Raw genomic sequence first — 17,847 nt, 5'->3', positions numbered from 1 at the left:
CAACCAGATAATCTTTTCATAGTGCTGCTTCCACCACTGAGTTTTATTTTACTTTTAAGAGCCTCGTGGAAGAGGAGAAATCTCAGTGGAATACTTGGCATTGGCCCTAAATTAATCTCTCAATCTACTTCCTCTCCCCCATTCCTCCCCCAAAGATGAGATTGGACGTGTAGCTCGGGGCTAGGAACGGAATGGGCTTAAAAATCAGGCCAAGGCCTTAGGACTTCACCCAATATTTAAAGGAAAGACATCTGAGGTATTTTAAACATCAAGTAAAATTTTGAGACCTTTGTTTAAAAAAAAAAATAACTTGGGTGGTACGATGAAGCGTGGATTGGTGGGAAAGATGGAAATGAGAGGTAAAAATAGGTTAGCTTTCTAAATGGACCTGAAGGTTAGCTTTTTATATTTCCCTTAAGACATTCGAGACATTATTTTTTGTAATTAGAGTTTTTGTGCATGTAAGTTTTCTATTAATGCTTCCTGAAGTTGGGTGTCGAGCAGGGTTTTGAAGGACCAAAAGGGTTTAAGTTGCAACTGCTCCTATCTGAAACACTCCAGAATTCTAGAAAGTTTCATTTATAACACAAACTACTCAGTAATGGCAGTCTTCTTTCTCTGATGCTTTCCAGATGTTAAAGGAGATAAGGCATTAACAAGCATTAAGACACATCCACAGTGTGTGTATTTAACATCACCATAGTCAGTTTGTAGGTACCATTCTGATTTCACACCATGCTTTATATGCTGGGCCAAGCATACATCTTAACCTCATTTAATGTTTTCAGTTAAGTGAAATTAGACCCATTCTATGGATATGCTGAGGTTCATAGAGCTGAACCTGCCAGGATCACGTAGTAAGTTTTGCTCCCTCCGCAGCTGTCATCTTGGTCTTTTTCTGAACCTTGAGCTTGTTCCTTCATCAGGATTAGAAATATTCTTCTGCAGTTACCTCTCCCTGGAAGGCTTTTCTCCCAGACACTCACAGAACTGACCTGCTCAGCTCTTAGCTTAAATGTCACCTCTTCAAAGAAGCCTTCATCCACTAACCTCTGTCATGTTGCTCATTTCTCTGCTTTCTTCATATCATTATCTGTAACTGTTTATTTGTTTATTTTCTGTCCCCTAAGGCGGAGTATAAATCTCGTGAGATCAAGTGCTTTGAACAGCTCAGACACACATTTGATTTGTGTAATCACAGCATTTTAGAACCGTTTCTAGAACTTGGTGCACGTTCAACAAGCATTTATTCAAGGGATGGGTGAATGAACGAATGAGTTTCGCCAGAGCCCGTGCTTATTCTCCAGTCCCATCCTCCCTACATGTTTTCCTCTGCTTCCTGGCATACTGCAGGGGAATTGGCTGAGGGTATAACCCATCAAACTGTGTATCTGGGACCCAGAGTGATTAACTTCTGAAACTCAAATATTTACTCACTAGGAAAGGAAGCCAACAGATCATTCCCTTTCCCATTAGGTAAGATTATTTGATCATATGTAAGCTTGCAGTTCACGTGCGGTACCTTGTTTAGGAGTGAACGTTTCTGATAGATTATTTTTAGAATTTTACCTTTTCTTATCGTATTCCTGTTGGCTGATTTTTATAGGAGACTATTAGAATTTACATAAACTAGACATTGTTCCTGGCCAGTTTTTTGTTTTTTAAAGCATCAGACATTGAGAAATGCCTGGTCCATTGAAAAATGCCTGGTTTCAGACTGGACTTTTCAGAAGGGTAATTTTCCTTTGTCTTGGTGGAATCTGAGACGACTGACTTTGTCACTAGCATATTAACCTCCTCTTTTCTCACTACCCCACGTAGCTGAGGAATAGCTTGATGATTAATTCCTCTAAGTTAGAGAAGGTGGCCTATGAAGGAATTTTAAGTACATTTCTCGGTGTTCTGTGAAGTTACATGATCTTAGCTCCGTTAATTAAGTTTATTAAAATTGTATAAAGGCGTTCATGTGATTCTAAACCACAGAAGAAGCAAAACAATTTGAAAGCAACCTGCCCTTTACCTTGATCCCTACCTTCTCCAAAAACCGTGGTGTAGTGCCAACGAACAGAACGGTGGTTGATGAGCAGAATTTTAAGGCATTCTAAATATTACTGGTTGGTTTAATAAAATTAATTAGCCTGCCATGGAGAAAATTTACTAGCGTGCTGGTTAATTTCACAATGTAAAGTCAGAGAAGGGAGGTGGGGTTGAGGGAACAAACCTTATTAGTTTTGAATAATTATTTAAAGATGTGGAGCTGCCTATTTCAAGCACTTTGATTGCCAAATCCATTAAGGCTTTAAAATCTCAATGTTTGTATGCTGGTATATATGGGAAGGAATCTCTCTAGATGAAATCACAGGCATATTAGTTAACAGCTAAATAACTTATTTAACATACAGAACAACAAGTAGGATCCAAATAAAACCATGGGAATGAGAACTTGCCTTAAGACTGGCTCATGGGAGGTTTCCATAATCTTAATTTGCCATTGATGCAATTATTGCTTTTTCTTGTCTCTTTAATCCAAACAAGATGTTTGCAGCGGCCATGGAAAGGTGCCTGAAATCACATGCCTGAATTCATTTAATTTGCCAACATTGTCTTTCTCTCTCTCTCTCTCTCTCTCTCTCTCTTCCTGGTAACGGGCAAGAGTCAGTTCTGGTGCATCAGGTACTAAATCTCTTCAATTACCAGCCGGGAAGAAAGATTTAACCTTGTGTCTCAAACCTACAAACTGATTTAGTTTTAAAGCACAAACACTTCTCCTGTGGAGCCTAAATTAAACTGCAGAAAGGATGCAGAGCTTGAGGAATTAAACCAGGCAGGGCCAAGGCTCAGGCCAGTGATCGGAACCATTTCGGTTTCTTTCACAGGGGCCCCTGGTGCAAAAGGAAAGGGAGCGGGAACGAGCTGAAAGACAACCTGTGTGAGAGGGGGCGATGTTATATTGCTTGGAAGCTAGACGTGGAGTAAATGTGAGTGCAGGGGAGTCCAATCTAACCTCTTATCCTTTTTCTCTTTGGGGGCTCGGCAGCCATTTTTAACGTGGATGATTCCGTGGTTGATCTGGAAACCCTGGCGGCCCTATATGAAAACGTGAGTATCAAACACCTACAGAGCCAGAGTTTCCGGATTTTTGTATCTTAACTAACTTAGAAAAAAGGTAATGTCTAGAAAATGGTTATATGTGACTCCTTCCACCTGAAAAGTCACTGAGCCATTCATGTTCCTTGGCAGTGGGAATTGTGGCATTGCATGGAAGAGGTTAAGGCACAGAAATGCAAGCTCAAATGAGACTGAGCATGAAGAAAGCACTAGATTCCTGACTGCCCACGGTGGTATCTGGGTTAGTAGATTTCTTTCGCAAGGGAAGGCAGTTCAATGTGGAGGCCACCTGTGTGCCGTGGAACGCAGCCCAGCCCCGTGGCTTGCAATCAGAGTGCATGAAGCTAAGTTACACCAGTGTCATCCTCTGAGGAATGGGGATGCTGTTACCAGCTTGGATGATTACTTTTAGCCCAAGTGAACTGACGGCATTGATCGTGGGAAATAGTATAGGGTGGTGGGTGTGTGTGTTGGATTTTAGAGTGAGATACTCTCAGGTTTGAGGTCGAGCTCTACCATTTACTGCTGAGTGGCCTCAGACCAGTTAAATTCCTTAAACCTGTTTATCAGTACAATGGGGATTATAATGGGCTCGACATGAGTTTTGTGAGTATTAAAAGAGAATTCAGTATATGCAGCAGTAGCCGTGTATTTTGGAAATAAACAGCGCTGTACACATATATAGTCTTCAAATGTGGATTATATGTGGAGATAACCAGCATAATTGTCAGGCTTTCTTGAGAAGATGACACAGGAGAGTCACAATTCCCATAATTGTTAACTGTTCTGGTTCGCTGACTCTGTTAGGATTTGAAAACATAGACTGAAACAGATTCTCTTTACTGAAGTAATGCTGTTTCTCAGGAAGCTACCCAGAGCTCTATAGCATGCTATGATTACCGAGCTCAAAAAACGATTTCATTTCAATACTTAGGTCCCCTGGGACCTTAAGCGTCTCAGAGAAAATTTCCATAGTGTGATAATCCAGCCTAGCGGGATTGCCAGTTCCCTTCACATTTCTACATCCTTTGTGTGTATCAGGAACTGTTTGGTACGACTGGGTGGGAACTTCCCATGTTTCTATCAGGAAGGCTTTTGGTAATAAAGAAGATGCACAAATCCTAGGCCATCGGGAGCTGATGGCACATTTGTTGAATACCTGGAGGGCATCATGGTATTGTGGAAGAAAGGTGTTCTAAGTCAGGCTCTTTGCCAGGTACTTAGTATAAGCCTCGGTGGAGTCATCTTTAAAACAAGGATGCAGTACTTGATGTCGGAGGACTTTGTAAAAGGCAAAGTGCCTTCTAGGATGCTTTTAGTTGTTCCCTCGGGCTCAGGACTGTGCACGATTGGTACTTGTTAGCTGACAGTAGAGGTAAGCTACACACAACTGGCATAGTTGCGCAAATTGAGAAAGTATGGGACTAAATGCCAGAATCAGTGGTGCAGACAACGAATGCTTAGAAAATTCAGAACGAGAGACCCTGCTGACCAGAAATTTAAAAATCAGGCGCCTACATAAGTTAGGAGGGCTGTTCGGTTCTGAGGATGAAGAAAGCAAACGCTAAGGACAACTTGACCCTTACCCTATCTTACTGGGAAAGACCCAGGGGATTCAAAGGTTAGCAATCAAATGTCCTGGCTTCTGTATCCAGCTGAGGTCACTTGTTATGACCATTTAGTTTAGCCAGTAATTCCCAAACATTAGCATGTCTCAGAACCACCTGCAGGGCTTGCTGAGCCCTACCTCTGGAGTGTCTTATATCCGGGGTAGGGCCAACAATGGGCATTTCTAACTAGCGACAGGTGGTGCTGATGCTGCCTGTCCGGAGACCACACTCTGAGACACACTGCTTTAGACAGATTCTCATTGCTCACTTTTTGTGTGTGTTTTGTTTCTATTTCAACACAGAGAGCCCAAGAGGATGAACTCGTTAAAATAAGAAAGTATTATGAGACATCCAAAGAGGAAGAATTGAAGCTACTGGATAAACCTGAGCAGTAAGGATGCTTAAACACTTTTCTGTTAACAAAAGGAGAAGGGCCGTCCCTATCTTCCTGCCTCCCAGCTCCAAGTAACCAAATCTCAACTGTGCCAAGCTAAATCATAGCAGCGTCATTCCTGTGACCTATTGCACACAGCAGAATGACCTGACTGCCGGGAAAGGCAGCCGGGAGATTTGTGCTGCTGGATATCATGTCTCAACCCCTCACCCCACCCCTCATGACTCCCCTTTTCTTGTCCTAGCAACTTGTTAATTCCTCCTAGACTAAACATTCTGGCCCAAAGGGTAACTGAGGAAGGGAGAGGTTACTGCTCTGTTTAAGGTTCTGCTGATGCAGTTAAAAGGGGTGATGTCAGAGTCACAGAATTCAAATTGATTTTCCTAAATATTGTATCCAGTAAATGTAGCCTGAATGTGCCAGCTTTCTCCCCAGATTCTCTACCTGCTCTGCCCAATTTAGATGTGGCTTTTTCATCCTCCCTTTGCATGTGTCTGTGCTTCTCTCCAGTCACTATCTGGAGGTGTCTGCTCTCTAGTTTGGGGTGTTCCACACACTTTGAAAGCCCAGAACTCTAGTGCATAACTGAGTGACTCTCGTCCTTGGCTGGGCTCTTGGGGTCTACAAACCATGGATAACCTTCTGGGGCTCTGCAGCCCTAAGAACTCTGTGAGAATGTGGGATGGGTCCCGAGTGGACAGAGGGCTACTTAGCTCGTGGCTACCTTGAGTGCTTCCTGCCCAATGCAGGCTGTGCTTCTCAGCCTGGAGATGAGGCAAGGAATAGGAAGCAAAGAGGAAACTGACTGGGTTTAGGGTAACAAGTCAGCCCCAGAGACATTCGAGGGTCAGTCACTTATACCGAAACCTTCCCACCTTGCCCTTGGTTCCTCTAAAATGCCCCACTCCCCTTGGAAGCCAGGGTATTCAGGTCCAGAAGAAACATCTTTCAGTGACTGGGTGAGGAATTTCTAGGTTTACTCAGTTATTGACAAACCTTTATGATAATTTGGGGACCCTTAGATGACTGGCTGTCACATGGAGCATATGCCAGGGTTCTCCCCCCAACACACACCCAAAGTTAGTTCATGAATATTGTGAATCAATGCAGATGGGCTCCCTGCCCTTCTTCTGTTCCATCGACTTGAGCCCCCCGTCCTTACCAACTCCCACCCCGACCCATCCTGTGGTCCACTCCCAAGTCTTGTTTCCTAATATAATAAATTCATTCCCACTAAGGTGCTGACGACCGAAAATGAAGTGACTAATAATGGGATATTTAGACACAAGGCCATGAGGAGTATTTGAGGACTGTCTTAGTCAGTTTGGGCTGCTATAACAGAGTATCCTAAACTGGGTGACTTATCAATGGCAGAATTTTATTTCTCACAGTTCCTGAGGCTGGAAGTCTGAGATCCAGGTGCCAGCATGGTTGGGTTCTGGTGAGCACCCTCTTCCAGGCTGCAGACTTCCCTTTGTATCTTCACGTGGCAGAGAGCAGAGAGGGGAAGTAAGCGCTTGTGTCTCTTCCCTGAAGGGCACTAACCCCACTCAAGGGCTCGACCCTCATGACCTAATTACTTCCTAAAGGCCCTACTTCTTATTACCATCACTTTGGGGGTTAGGATTTCAACTTAGGGATTTTGCGGGGGTTACAAACATTCAGTCCATAACACGGACAAGCATTTGGGTAGTGCCAGCTGTGCCATGTTAAGCAATGATACTCCGAGCCCAGAGTTGGTAAACTTTTCCTATAAAGGACCCGGTAGTAAGTACTTTAGGCTTTGTGAGCCATTACAATCTGCTGGAACTACTCAAGTCAACAGTTGTGCAGAAGCAAGCACAGACAATACATAAACAAATGGGCGTGGCTGTGCGCCAAGAACAGTTTATTTATGGACGCTGAAATTTGAATTTCATATCACTGTACATGTCACAAAATATTATTCTGGTTAATATTTGATTAATATTAATGTTTAAATGCTTGATTTTTTTCAACCATTTAAAAATGTGAAAACCATTCTTAGCTGATGGGCCATACAAAAACAAAGAATTTGGCCTGGGGACTGTAATTCACCAACCCCTGCTCTAAACTATGGAACAGCCCACTTGGTAAAATGAGCCGTGGGTCCTTGCTCCCAGAAGGGTTCCCCTTTTCCTTCCTGTGTTAATGCCTTTCTAGCATTATTTTTCGAGATTAATTGCCAGGACACAGAATAATGGCAGCAGGTAATTAACCGATGACTCATTAAAGTTCTCTTGCTTTCTCTCCTGATGATGTGGATGGAAGAGTGTTTTTAAAGTTTGCAAATGGTCCTTGTAAGGGCTTCCTGAACATGCTAAGCTCTTAGTGGCAGCAAAGAAGATGGTCATGTTGTCCTGGTGATATGCTTGGGCTCAGCTGCTAGAGGGTGAGGCCCAGAGAGGTAGGGCCTCCAGGGCTGAGTGATTTTCACCTTTACTCCTGACCTCCTGCACAGTGTAGCATTCATTTGATTCATGCCAGAGTCTGATTTTCTGGCAACTGATTTGCCATTAGTTCCAAGTGAGTTGACTATAAGCATGTTTTGCATACTGGAAAATATGATCATTTATAGTTTCAGCATTGCAGTTTCCTAAGATTCCTGTGGTGCCCAGGCTTTAAATCAGAGCCTGGGGAGGCTGCCCTCCTCACTCACCTCATCAGCTTTCTTGCACCGCAGGGCCAGATTTAGAAAGTCATTTCCCACAGAGGTGTCATCTGCTTGGGACCAGGCTTTCTGAGAACCGCTCCCTTCAGCAATGGTCCTCAACTCTGTTCACACTCTCCTTGGGATGGCGGTGAGGCGAGGGGAGGCTCTACTGGGTCTGATTAGGCCTGATGTGTGCTTTTTGTGGCCTAAAGTGAGGATACCATATACAGCCTATGGGGATGCTCCACTGAGGCCCACAGCTGCCTGGGGATCGCCGCAAAGAAGACGTATTGACGTTGAAACAAGGCTCTGTTAGCGTCCTCCTCTATGGAGGAACATAAGTTACAGCATGCACAGACACCTGAAATGATATCATTCAGGGCTCTGAGGGATGATAAACCACGTTAGTCCCTTGAAAACAGTGGGCCCGTTGCATCAATCCACCTGACAGCCGAGTTGCTGTGGGTGTGTGACCCACATACTGTGAGGTGCAGAATGTTTCTGCTGTGTACCGGCTGTACTTACAGTCCATCCTAGGAAGATCAGCCTGCCTTAAGGAAAGAAGAGGAAGGTCCCTGGTCTGTGGCTCCTTTCTATCTCTGGCCCTAGGGTATAAAGTTAGACTAGTCCAAAAGGAAATCAGTCCCTAAATATTCATAAGTACCATGGCCTATTAATGCCCAAGACCCTCTCCTTGGGGATGTGTAAAAGAGCGCTTACCCCTGCCCTTATGGGTAGAGTGTAAAACCCACATGTGGGAGATAAGATATTAGACACTTCATAGCCTTTGAGGTAACCTGTACTTCTGGTACTTTCTCAGATAAATGGGAAAGGGTGCTTTCCTCGAGACTTTGTTTCTCCCAGATTTGCTTCTCTAGTATTTTGTATCTTCACCTGCTACCAGGTGACCAGGCCCCAAAACCCACAAGTCATCCTGGACTCTTCTCGGCATCCCGTGGGATGGGTCAGCTACATTGGGTCTGGCAGCCTCAGTCTCTTTCTCACCATTCGCCCCTCAGCATCCACACTGCAGGCCCTCTCTCGTTCCCCCTTAGAATATTCCAGCTGCTCCCAGCCTCAGATCTGCTATCACTTCCAATCAATCAGCCGAGCCATTGCAAGGGCGATTTTCTAAAACAAAAAGCTGAAAGTTTCACTCCTCTGTTTAAAACCCTTCATTCATTCAGAAAAAAAACTTGAGCTCTTTATTTTAGAACACAAAGCCCCATTTTAGCTTTTTCTCACCTTTCCCCACGAATATCATTCAGCCTGTCCAGGCTCTCGCTGGCAGTCTCTTACATGTGTCCTGCACAAGGACCAGAGGGCTCCCAGAGACCTTGGCTGACATGGTCCCTCCAGCGCTCTGACTTTGATGCCCTGCGTATGGCTTCCATAGCTCCTATTTTAGGCCCCATCACCGAGAGCACTCATCACACTCGTGGTAACTGTGGATTTATTTCACAGGTGATCAAGAAGGAGTTGTGTTTAAGTTAAATTCTGTTCTCAGGTCTCGGCATGGTGCCTGACGCACTGTGAGTGCTTCATACACATCTAAAGACACTAAAATTCTTGGTGACTGATGCTCTGGTATTCTTGGTGACACATTCCCTACAGTTCTATCCAAAAGTATTGTGAAATATCTGAATTTCCCTCCCCCCTCCAACTCTGGATATGTGCTTCGGCCCCTTCTCCATACACAGAACACTGGGTCTTTAAGATTCTCTGAGAGCCTTCCTAGTGCGAGCCCTAGTTCCAGTAAAGCTTTGATCCCAGGGAACCTTGTAGTTCTGTTTTACTCTTTTTTCCGGGTAACACCAATTGCTTGAGCCTATGGGCTCGTCTCCTCATGTTGGTCCTAAACGTCCTCTTTGGAGACGAGTTATAAGTAATTGCTTATACAGCATTTCCTCCTTCTCATCTAAGACCTTGCTGGTGAGCTGGGGTGTTGAGCTGTATATTCTCTCCATCAATGCTTCACTCGCTGTGCTCATTGAAACGAGGAAGTGTACCCACTCAGGGATCCGGGTCCTACTTAGGGAATAGTGTTTCATGGTTGCATTCGGAAAGGGAGAAGTGCAGGGTGCTACACTTGAGGTAGCTCTCAGCAGCGTCTGAATAAGTAAAACTTCCCAAGACTCGCTACAGGACCAAATGCCTCCAGTCCCACAAGCTTTTTACTGTTCATGTTTGTGAGAACTGGTGATACCCCTGATTTCAGTCATAAATGAATCAGTGATTTAATACTAATTTTACAAAGAAACGATTCACACATAGAGTGTAATTTTTTTCATCTTGTCCTAACTCAGAATTCCTTTGGGTTTCCACTTTTATATCCCATCACATGGTTTTCATAATAATCAGAGTTACAGAACCTTAAAGCAAAGATATGTTTTCTTTTATGGACATTCTTTGCTTCCTCTCAGTGTTATTTAGAAAAAAAAAAAAAAGGATTATGACCTAGTTGTAGGATAAATAAGAAAAACAGCTGATTATTAGAATCTTATTAAAACCCAAGTGTCCCTAAAAGAGGCACAGAGTATTATTAGCTAAGGAAATTTCTTTGGTTATGGAAAGAAGGGGGCTCCAGCTTTGCTCCTAGGTAAAAGCATTCTTGGTAAGAGGTTACAAAATGTCAAGGTAACGATGTTATGGTTTGACCAAGACTTTCAGAACTATCACTTAATCATCATTTCAACCCCCAAATGGATCTAAAAGCTTTTAGTGGATTCTCTCCTTTTCTGAATTCATGTCCAGCTCTTTCCATCCATTTTAGTGTATACCCCTACCTCGGGTGGTTGGCCTAGAGGATATGTAGCTCTTCCAGCTTAATTTTGCAAAGGGCATCAGCGCCCAGCTGCTCAGACAGTGAACTTCTGTGTGTAGGTCGGTACTCAACTTTAGCTTTTAAGCTCTGTCTTGCCATAGTTTTTAAGAAACTTTAGATTGTGCCCACTTAATGAGTGCCTCCTTTGTTCCAAGCATGGAGCCATGAAGTCCTGTCTGTGTCGGTAAGTTGTTGTGGAAAAGCAAACACATACCTGCAGGATAGAATCATTATAGATTATTATAATTGTTTGAACGACAGCAACAAAAAGTAGTAATCTAACTTCAGAAAGAGATTAGTTTTTCACTTGTCTATAGACATTTGCCTCAAGTCTTCCCCTTACTTAGCCTGTGTTAATACACCATTAGAGAATGCTGCATTATAAAGGGAATCTATTGTGGGTTTTTTTTTTTTTCCCCAAACACTTAAGATTAATGCTTTCTATTTCGGTTTAGTCTTACTTGGGTAGCAAGAGACAGATAGCTTCACATGGTTCAGTATACTTGTGTTAACTTTCTGTTCTTAATTTATACACCATATGTTTGCTCACCGTTATAGAAACCCATTTAAAAAAATTTTTATACAATTTTTAAAGGTTATTTTCCATTTACAGGTATTACAAAACATTGGCTATATCCCCTGCATTGTAAAATATATCTTTGAGCCTATCTTATACCCAATAGTTTGTACCTTCCACTCCCCTACCCCTTATATGGCCCCTCCTACCACGACTGGTAACCACTAATTCTCTGTATCTGTGAGTCTGCTTCTTTTTTGTTATAGTCACCATTTTGGTGTATTTTTTAGATTCCGCATATAAGTGGTATCATACAGGATTTGTCTTTGTCTGACTTATTTCACTTAGCCTAATGCCCTCCAAGTCTATCCATGTTGCTGCAAATAGCAAAATTTCATTCTTTTTTATGGCTGAGTAGTATTCCATTGTGTGTGTATATGTATGTGTGTGTATGTATATACACATATACCACATCTTCTTTATCCACTCATCTGTCAATGGTTGCTTAGGTTGCTTCCATATCTTGGCAGTTGTAAATAATGCTGCTGTGACCGTTGGGGTGCATGTATCTTTCCAAATTAGTGTTTTTGGTTTTTTTGGATTTTGTTTCTTTTTTTTTTTTTTTTTGGAGTGGAGTTGCTGGGTCATATAGTAGCTCTATATTTAGGGTTTTTTTGAGAAACCTCCATACTGTTTTCCACAGTGGCTGCACCCATTTACATTCCCACCAACAGTGTACGAGGGTTCCCTTTTCTCCACATCCTCTCCAGCGTTTGTTATTTGTGTTCTTTTTAATGACAGCCATTCTGAAAGGTGTGAGGTGATATATGGAAACCCATTTTTAAAAGCGTCTTTGTTGTTAACAGTAGAGCACAAACCCTTGGAGTCCCCTGAGTTTGCCTGTTTGATGCCTTTTATAATTGTTCAGTTAACATTGTCAAACAAGGAATGCTCTCATGATGAAATCTCTTTCTGCTGCGATTATATGTGACGTCAGATGATTCATTCTTAATTCTTACAGATTTTTACACGAGTTAGCCCAGATCCCTAATTTTGCTGAACGTGCCCAGTGTATAATCTTCAGATCTGTCTTTTCTGAGGGCATTACTGCCGTGCACCGAAAGGTAGAGATCATCACACGAGCTTCTAAGGTATGTTTGCTGTGTAATTCAAAGACAGCTTTGCCCTCCTTGGGGGTAAAGGAGGGAGTGGGGACTGGGAAAGATCAACTCGAGTCCCTCTGCAGAAATATTGTGGACTTAAGGTTGTGTGTTTTCCTGAGTATAACTGTGACGATAATCCCGTGTGAGCGTGCATGCAGGTGAGTAAAAAAGAAGGAGACGCAGATTGACAGAGGAGAAAGAGGGAGGAAAAAAACCAACACTTTTACAGATTTCTTCTCACGTATTCCAAATACCTCCCAATGTACATTCTGGCCACTTAAAACCAACCTAAATAGTATAGTGTGTTTTCCATTCTGACTCTCTAGATTGCAAAAAGAGATTTGCCTTAGAGCAATGCATTGGATCATCTGAAATGTGTTTACATAGTAAAATAAAAATATTCTAGAGACTTGATAAATGAAATCAATGATTATGATAATGAGTGATGGGCCGATAAGTTTTTGTTGGCTTTACCACACTGGGGTTTGTTATAAAGTTAAATTCTTGAACGTGGCTTTTTCTCCCAATGACGCACGTCCTTCACCACATGGTGATCCTCCACAAATACTGTAATGTTTAGTTGCTTATCTGGAGGCATGGGGTTTTTTCCTTCTAAAATATAAAAGATTTCACTAAAGAAAGCATAAATATTACCAAGGTATATAATATACACTCTCTAATAACGCCCTACGAGGCAGGAGCAGGGGTCGTCCTAGAGCTGCACTTGGTTTGCTTTCTTTACCCTAAGATCAAGGAAAATAAAGTCGACTAAAACTGTAGAGAAGGGGAAAAGTATCAATTTGAAAATTTGCACTTGGAGCAAAAGAATGAGAGAGAGAGAGGAAAAACAAATGAGATGGGGAGCTGAAGAGAACCCCAAGCAGCTTGAAATTAATAGACAAATAGTAAAACTTAATAGACAGATCAGCAAACACTTAATAAACATAGCCTATGACCTTGAAATACATGATTGTATTCACCTCTGAGGATTCTGTAGTTCACCTCTGAGGATTATTTCCAGGGATAAGGAAGTATAGGCTTGCTGTTGTATCTACCCTACGTTTAACTGTGCTGTTTGTATAGATACATAGTCCAAAACCAGATCCTCAAATGATCTTAAACCCCTTCCTATTTAGAAGCCGTCAAATACAAAGCCTAACTGTAACAACTGTCTTTTTTCAATTTCTAAATCCTTTAAAATAAGTATTTAAAAAATAAAACCGGCTCAAATAGAAATATAAAAACTAATATTTAGGGCTTCCCTGGTGGCGCAGTGGTTGAGAGCCCCCCTGCCGATGCAGGGGACACGGGTTCGTGCCCCGGTCCGGGAGGATCCCACATGCCGCGGAGCGGCTGGGCCCGTGAGCCATGGCCGCTGAGCCTGCGCGTCCGGAGCCTGTTGCTCCGCAACGGGAGAGGCCACGACAGTGAGAGGCCCGCGTACCGCAAAAAACAAAAACAAAAAAATAACCTCATATTTAATATTCAGTATGAACATGCGCAGTTTGTAATTCATTGAAAGGATTAAAAAAATGATGGCTGTTAACATATTTTTTAAGACACTTATGGCTCAGTGAAGTGTATTTTCCATTTCACCAACTATAAATCCAGTTGGTAACAGGCCAGCAAACAGCCTATCAAGTGCTCAGGGAATATTTGTTGTTGAATGAACATAGGTGCATTTGGAGTTCAGACGCATAATAATGGGTGTTTGCCTTCCCAGGGCTTGCTGCAAATGAAGAGTGTGAAGGATATTTTGGCTCTCATTCTGGCTTTTGGAAACTATATGAATGGAGGAAATAGGACTCGGGGACAAGCAGATGGATATAGCTTAGAAATTCTGCCCAAACTCAAGGACGTCAAAAGTCGGGTATTTATTTATTTTTCATAACGAAGGTCTGCGATCTGTCATTATTTTCCTTGTATACCTTCCATTTTCAAAAAAAGTGTTCGTGGTTGTTCCGTTCATCTCTGTCCTCCCCCGAACAGTACATTGTTTGCTTTCTTTTGAATAAAGACAGGTTTTTCATCTTCTTGTGATGACAAAATCCCCAAAATCCATTTGCTCGAAAGCGCACAGTTAGCTGTTGAACTGCCGTGGAGAATAAAGCAGATAGCGTACAGTATTAGCCATAGCACAAGGCTTGAGTCTGCTTGAATTTGGGGTTAGCTCCTTGGAATTCACTCACTCCTAAGTGGAGAGCAATGCTGACTCACCAAGGGAGCTGAGGGTTTGAATTATTCTCTGGTCCACAACAATTGGGCTGGGGGTCCACTGTCAGACCCTCTGAGCCTGATTATCACTTGGCTCCACACCCTGCAGAGCTACCTCTTTAGAAACAACCAGCCCATATCTAGGCGTCCCCTGGGGGGGCAGGGGGAGCGGAGGGAGGGGAAACACACAGGCAAATTAGAATTAGACCCACGTGAACAAGACACAAAGGCTGCCTTGTGGGAGGGCCTGCTCTCCCCTGGAGTCCCAGGGTCATAAAGTGGCAGGGTGTTCCTTTTAAGCCTCCTTGATTGTTTTTCACGCCAGTAAGAACACACATTTTTTGAAAGGTGGGAAGGGAGGGATGGTCTTCTGTTCTACTCTCTGGTTCCCTTTAGCACTCCCCTCCCCCCTCCCTTCTTGGCTTTATGCCTGAAAGTATCGAGACAGTCTTTTGGTGGGTTGGTGCTTGTCTTAGCCATTACCTCAGAGGCCTTATGGATTACCTCTTTGGGTCTCCCCCCCCACCTCAAGAAAGAGTGTAGTGTCATTTCTTTGTATAGATGCCATAAAAATGAATGGGACAAGGAGGAAAGAGGACAGTCTCAAACAGAATTAGGACCAGGTATCACAAATTAAAAGTATTAGAGTTACAGAGTGAGATTTCAGCTCTTTGACTATCTAATATGGCAGAGTCTCATGTGACTGATATTCATTTAAACTTCTCTTTTAAACCTAGGATAATGGGATTAATCTGGTGGACTATGTTGTGAAATATTACCTGCGTTACTATGATCAGGTAAGAAATAGCGTTATGTGGAAAACTACGCTAATGGGGTTTCAGCTCCTGCACATTGCTGGCATTCAGAAATTGGATGATGGATGGATGGATGAATTTCAAGTCCAACATAGAATTTGAGAGCTCTCCAGCTTCCTTGGTTTACAGATGGGAAAACTGGAGCCAAGAGTTTAGTTGACTCTTGTAAAGAGAAGCATTATTCAGTGGCACAAATCTACCGACTCTTAATCCACTGTATAACACAGCTTCAAAGAGACCCCCAGTCATCTCAGTGCCTTCTGACCAGATTGTGAGGGTCTCTGTGAAACCCATATCCATTCAGTAATTGGTTATATCTGAAACTAGATTCTGGGATGCAGACCAAACTTTAGGAACTTAAGATGCAATAATACCCAATACTTTATCAGCAATGTTCATCTGTGAACAAGTTAAAGACGTGGAATTTGAAATCCATCTTCCCTGCTTAGATTACACTGGGCCATTAGAAATAAAAATTTCTGTGAGAATCCACCTGAGCGCAATTTTCTGTGTTTTATTCCTTCTCATTAAATCGAGGACAAGGAGTCCTAGCTTTGAGAAGAAAGAGGTACTATTGTAAGTTGTTGAGAAACCTAGCAGTCAGTAAATGGAAAAAGTCTCAGGAAAATGTTGTCAGGAGTCCCGCTTAACTATCCACACAAGCACAGTTTTTCCTAGGTACCAAGGGAAGAAAAGTAAAGCTTCCAGGGCCTCGTTTTCAAAAGGCCTACAGTTTCATGCAGAAGACAGGCTAAGCCCTGATGAAGTCTTTAGTCATCTCTCCTACCCTCCTGGTGAGTTTATCTAACCGTTTTCAATGTATCTACCACCAGGTTTATTATTCCCCTGCGTATAGATATCATTGAGCAATTACCTAGCTTCCCGGCATTGCTCCTTGAGGTCCAGAACTCTTTGTTGTCTCTTTTTTTCATGTTTGTAATGTAGGTGCTTGACAAATACTTGCTGAGTTGAATGTACTGTAAATATCCACAAGCATGTAATAAGTAGCATCTGTAACAAACAAGATGCAACGAGGCGAGAGCTATCTTCTGGTAGAGCAGGGTAGGTGTGCTGAGCTTCGGGCAATATGTGTGCATCCAAAGTTCTGAAGGCAGGTACCAGGGTGGCAGAAGAGTTATCCTGAAGGATCTTGAGGTGACAGTTCAAATTCGAGGCTGGCATAAGCAGACGCACTGTGTAGGAAGGATGAAATTTGCCGATGGAGTTTGACTCCTACTGAGGAGAGCTGAACCCAGTGGAATCGACTTCACAGAGGGAAATCTTAAAGTAAGATTAATTGCAAACACGGGATGGTCCAGTTTAGGAAAAATAAGAAGTCAGCATTTGTGTGGTGCTCTCCCAGTTTTCACTGTGTTAAAAAGAATTGCACTCAACAAGAGTACAGCATTATGTGATGTAGTAAATGATCCCTTCCCTCTTAGGAGCATACGTGATGATTTTTGTGGTTAGTGGTGATGAGCAATTAGCGGAAGAAAGGTGACTCTTGCTCCAAGCTTCCTTCCACTCGTGCCTGGTTTTTGGTCCAAGTCTAGGTCTATGTGAAGTTCAAAGAAACCCTTCTAGGGCCATGTCTTTTGAACTCCAATTGAGCAGCTTTCGCAAGAGCTACTACCGGGCCGATTTGCTCGGTAGCATTTTCTCTTCTTCTAGCTTTAAAAAAAAAAAAAAAAATGAAGCCAGGACTGAATCTGATAAAAAGTTTTGGAAAATAGAAAGAAATATGCATGAGTTCTTGCACAGATTACCATGGAGTTTTGTGACAAGTATCTTAGATGTTGTTCCATCTTGGCGCTCAAAGGAGGGTACTGCTTCCATGGTTTTTTAAAAAGCAGTAAAATAAGTAGAGGAAGATGAAAAACAGTACACTGATCACGTGAAATGTTGTTCTGATCAAATGAGGAAAACCATCTCCTCCTAGCATCCCAAATGAGGCCAAAGGTCTTAAAGGAAGCGGGGTAGGGTCCAGGGAATTCTCAAAACCACAAGAAAACAGGACGATAAGTTAGATGACTCCTGCCCAAGGTGCACACTTCCCAGAATAGCGTTTTATAAGCTCTCTGTTAGTGGTGCCAAACAGATTTTATTGGTAGGCCAGATGGTGTGTACTTGACCGAGAACAAGGCACAGTTCCTGCCTTCAAAATGTTTATAGTCTAGTGGGGAAGACACACAAGCTAACCAGGCAATTTTTAAGTTAACGTTGAAAAGTGCTGTGATAACAGGAATTAGCAGGGACTCTTGGAAACAGCCAAGGTGCTGAGGCTTAGGGGAGGTCTTTAAGGAAGTGATATCTGTTTTGAGACTAGAAAGAGGAGTATGAACAAGGAGGTGTGAAGAGGGGCTGGGGAAGAGTTTTTGAAAAGGGACAGTTGTGTAGACAAAAGCCTAGAAGCAAGAGACTGTGGCCTGTTCTTTTATTTTATGAAAGTTTAGGAGAGGGAGTTAGCGATAGGGGAAGGGAGAAATGAGGCTGGAGATGGAGACAGAGTCCAGATCAGAAAGTGCCTTGTA

General features: G+C 42.7%; 1 protein-coding gene across 2 annotated transcripts in view; it reads left to right on the top strand.

Moving 5' to 3' along the window:
• Positions 1 to 17,847, top strand: part of FMN1 (formin 1) — a 397,250-nt gene that overhangs the window by 237,262 nt on the left and 142,141 nt on the right. For both annotated transcript variants that reach the window (XM_024732506.1, XM_024732507.1), the window contains 5 exons: positions 3,038 to 3,099; positions 5,021 to 5,109; positions 12,146 to 12,275; positions 14,011 to 14,157; positions 15,239 to 15,298. In XM_024732506.1, the coding sequence (XP_024588274.1) occupies positions 3,038 to 3,099; positions 5,021 to 5,109; positions 12,146 to 12,275; positions 14,011 to 14,157; positions 15,239 to 15,298 (488 nt within the window). The remainder of the gene's footprint in view (positions 1 to 3,037; positions 3,100 to 5,020; positions 5,110 to 12,145; positions 12,276 to 14,010; positions 14,158 to 15,238; positions 15,299 to 17,847) is intronic.

The sequence above is a fragment of the Neophocaena asiaeorientalis genome, unplaced genomic scaffold (genome assembly GCF_003031525.2).
Source record: "Neophocaena asiaeorientalis asiaeorientalis breed wild unplaced genomic scaffold, Neophocaena_asiaeorientalis_V1.1 scaffold119, whole genome shotgun sequence".
Classification (NCBI taxonomy): domain Eukaryota; kingdom Metazoa; phylum Chordata; class Mammalia; order Artiodactyla; family Phocoenidae; genus Neophocaena; species Neophocaena asiaeorientalis.
This window is presented reverse-complemented; position numbering and strand designations above follow the sequence as displayed.